The sequence below is a fragment of the Sardina pilchardus genome, chromosome 3 (genome assembly GCF_963854185.1).
Source record: "Sardina pilchardus chromosome 3, fSarPil1.1, whole genome shotgun sequence".
NCBI lineage: Eukaryota > Metazoa > Chordata > Actinopteri > Clupeiformes > Clupeidae > Sardina > Sardina pilchardus.
In genome coordinates this window covers 35,400,113-35,403,653 of record NC_084996.1, presented here as the reverse complement: position 1 = coordinate 35,403,653, position 3,541 = coordinate 35,400,113, and the positions used below count along the sequence as shown (strand labels likewise).

Genomic DNA, 3,541 nt, shown 5'->3' with positions numbered 1-3,541 from the left:
AATTTAGAGTTTTTTCTGTACAAAATGCTAACTGTATGAATTTGCTGTTGGTTTGTTTGCTATTGGTTTTGTAGACCAATAAAGAATAATTTTAAAATCTCTCTCTCTCTCTCACTCACTCACTCACTCACTCTCTCACACACACACAAACACACACACACACACACACACACACACACACACACACACACACACACACACACACACACACACCGCGCGCGTGCACCAATCCGGTCTTGTCACTGACAGCGCATCCGATGAACGAGGAAACTCACTGTTCGTTCTCTAGCCTACGCCCCCTCCTCATTTTGTTTCTCTCTCTTCGGCGTCGGCATGTGTCTTTAGATGCAGCAACCTTTCAAAGCGTCCCTGTAGCTTCCTCTTCTGTGCGCTCTCCGATCTGAAACTAAAAGGAGCGCGTTTGGAGAAAGGAGAGAGCATCCCATTGAAAAAAGTTAACGTCAACTTAATCATTCTGAGATATTGACATCTTGGTGAAAGTCGTTGCCACTCTATTAACGAATCCCAACTAGTGATCATGCTATGTTTCCTTTTTAGACCATAACTACATCTGACCAATGCGCGGATCAGCTGCGCAAATGGTGCGCTTGGGTAGGTAAGTCTGCTGTCAACAAAAGGACGGATAACTGAATTTCTCGGATCTCACCAAGTGTCCAACACCACTGATGTCATGGCAGCATTAAGGAGGAAATTCGGGGAGGACTATCAGGTCGTGAACACGAGTCGGGGAACCACTTTCTCGGCTCCGGTCAAGAAGAAGCGCCAGCGTTTTGTTGAGAAGAACGGCCGTTGTAACGTCCAGCACGGAAATCTCGGTGGAGAAACTAGCAGGTACCTATCAGATCTATTCACCACACTAGTGGACTTGAAATGGCGGTGGAACCTGCTCATTTTCATCTTAACTTACACAATAGCTTGGTTAGTTATGGCATCTATGTGGTGGATCATTGCCTATATCAGAGGGGACCTAGGCCATGGCCACGATCAATCATATACTCCCTGTGTCGCCAACGTGTACAACTTCCCCTCGGCGTTTCTCTTTTTTATTGAGACGGAGGCGACCATCGGTTATGGCTATCGCTACATTACAGAAAAGTGCCCCGAGGGCATCATCCTCTTCCTCTTCCAGTCACTTCTGGGCTCCATTGTAGATGCGTTCCTCATCGGCTGCATGTTCATCAAGATGTCCCAGCCGAAGAAGCGAGCTGAGACGCTGATGTTCAGCCAGGACTCGGTGATCTCGCAGCGCGACGGAAAACTCTGCCTCATGTTCCGGGTGGGAAACCTCCGTAATAGCCATATGGTGTCGGCTCAGATCAGGTGTAAACTCATAAAGGTAAGAGCGCACGCACACACACACGGAGAGAGAGAGAGAGAGAGAGAGAGAGAGAGTTGTCAAGTGGTGTTCATGCCAAACTTACAGTATAGCAAAGGAGAAAGTCACCAACTCTAAATTCTTGGTTGCAGAAAATAGGCTATAGTGCTTTATGTGTAGTCATACTTTGTTTATCCTTTTTTATATTCAATTATATTCAATTCCACCGGTTCCAATATAACACAGGCATATTGCATGAAAATGTTAACGGCCCGACATTTTACCGCTTCAAACTTTTTAACACTGTAAATATAATTTTGCCTGCTGTATAGGTCATTTGAATAGAAACAGGCTTTTTGTTTCCTATCCAAAACTTTGTGAAAGTTTTTACTAGTCGAAACAGATTGTTTGACACCATGTCCGCTCTGAGATAATAGTGAAATTGGCTAGTGCTCTTCCTTGGGTTATACTTTTCAGCGGCTGACACTATGGATGACACCAACAGAGCCCCTGGAAATAATGGTTAAAAAAGGGGAGAAAATCATAAGAGCAGAATATATTCCCACTCTCTCTCATATAAGATGACACATGTGCAGGTTAAATATACTTACATCTTAGATATAAGGTGAGCATCTTCAAGCTTGCTAAAGAGAATAGTCTGGTTTTAGACAAAGCCATCGATATCTCAAAGTTGCCACAGCCGTTGACTTCCATGTTAAAGCCAGATTAGAGCGGTCACGTGGTTAGTGGGTAGCCTCAGTAGTTCCCTTGGTCCCTGGTTTACTACAGGATTGACAGCAGCGATCGCATTAATATTTACGGTAAATACTCAATGAAAATTACTATAAACTGCATTTTCACATATATTACTCAATGAAAATGCATTATTATGCACACGACCATAAGTCATGTAGAAAAGTCTTATTATAACACCTGAGATATTCATTCATTCTCTATTGAATAGTTCCTTTCAACCAAAGCCTTCGATATAACAAAGTTGCGACACTTCCATTGACTCCCTTGTACAAACAATGGAGGCACATCCGGTAGGTCATGGTCGTTGAAAGGAACTATTCCATTGAGAATGAATGAATATCTCAGGTGTTATAAAAGACTTTTCTACATGACTTATGGTCGTGTGCATAATGATGCATTTTCATTGAGTAATATATGTATTATAATATAATATATGCAGTTTATAGTAATTTTCATCGAGTGTTTCCGTAAATATTAATGTGATCGCTGCTGTCAATCCCGTAGTAAACCAGGGACCAAGGGAACTATTGAAGCTACCCACTAACCACGTGACCGCTCTAATCTGGCTTTAACATGGAAGTCAACGGCTGTCGCAACTTTGCTATATCGAAGGCTTTGCTTTCAACGACCATGACATATACCGGATGTGCCGCCATTGTTTGTACACGGGAGTCATGGTAGTGTCACAACTTTGAGATATCGAGGCTTTGGTTTTAGAGTGTTGTATCAAACTGTTGTACAATATTTCTCTTTTACAGTTTAAAGCATGTTAATAGCCAGTGAAACAATTTAAAGCATTTAAATGATGTTGTAGCAGTCTCTGAACTTTGTATGTTGTAATAGAATAGTATTTTTGCATTTATGTGTGTGAGATAGTGATGATGTATGTGTGTTTCCAGTGTGTCTGCATTCATTACAGTGCATTGAGCAGACTATGGGTTTGGTTAATGATGCATAACATTCTTGGGAGACAGGGAGACATGCATGCACTCACAAACACACGCATGTGTACTCACGCACAGACACAGAGAGGAGGAGGAAGGCATCACCTACACACATAGCCCAAGAGTCTATCAACAAGCAACGTTTTAACGTTTGAGCCATAGCTAGCATGTGGCATGTGCCCGCCTTGTGTTCATAGTGTTACGGTCTTGTCCAAAGTGATTTTGCATAGTTATGTAACATTAGCTGTAGTTAGCCTTAAGACTTTGCATTTTGCCCATCTTTTAAATCAGGGCCCATATCTCACTCCATTTTGAATAGGATTGGAGATAAGAGATGAGGAGGATGGATGATGGTGGCATGGTGCACTGAAGCAGTTTCCATGTGTGTGTGTGTGTGTGTGTGTGTGTGTGCACGCGTGTGTAAAGGGGGTAAAGGGTCCAAAGTAACGGACAGAAGTGACTGCTGCTCACCCAAGGTGATTGTGATGAAGGGGTGTGTTAGCCA

The 3,541-nt window shown here is 42.8% G+C and overlaps 1 protein-coding gene across 1 annotated transcript in view; it reads left to right on the top strand.

Annotated features, from left to right (window-relative positions):
• Nucleotides 1-495: 495 nt before the first annotated feature.
• Nucleotides 496-3,541, top strand: part of kcnj19a (potassium inwardly rectifying channel subfamily J member 19a) — a 19,543-nt gene continuing 16,497 nt past the window's right edge. The window contains exon 1 of the mRNA XM_062531262.1: nt 496-1,357. Coding sequence (XP_062387246.1) covers nt 692-1,357 — 666 coding nt within the window. The 5' untranslated portion in view covers nt 496-691. The remainder of the gene's footprint in view (nt 1,358-3,541) is intronic.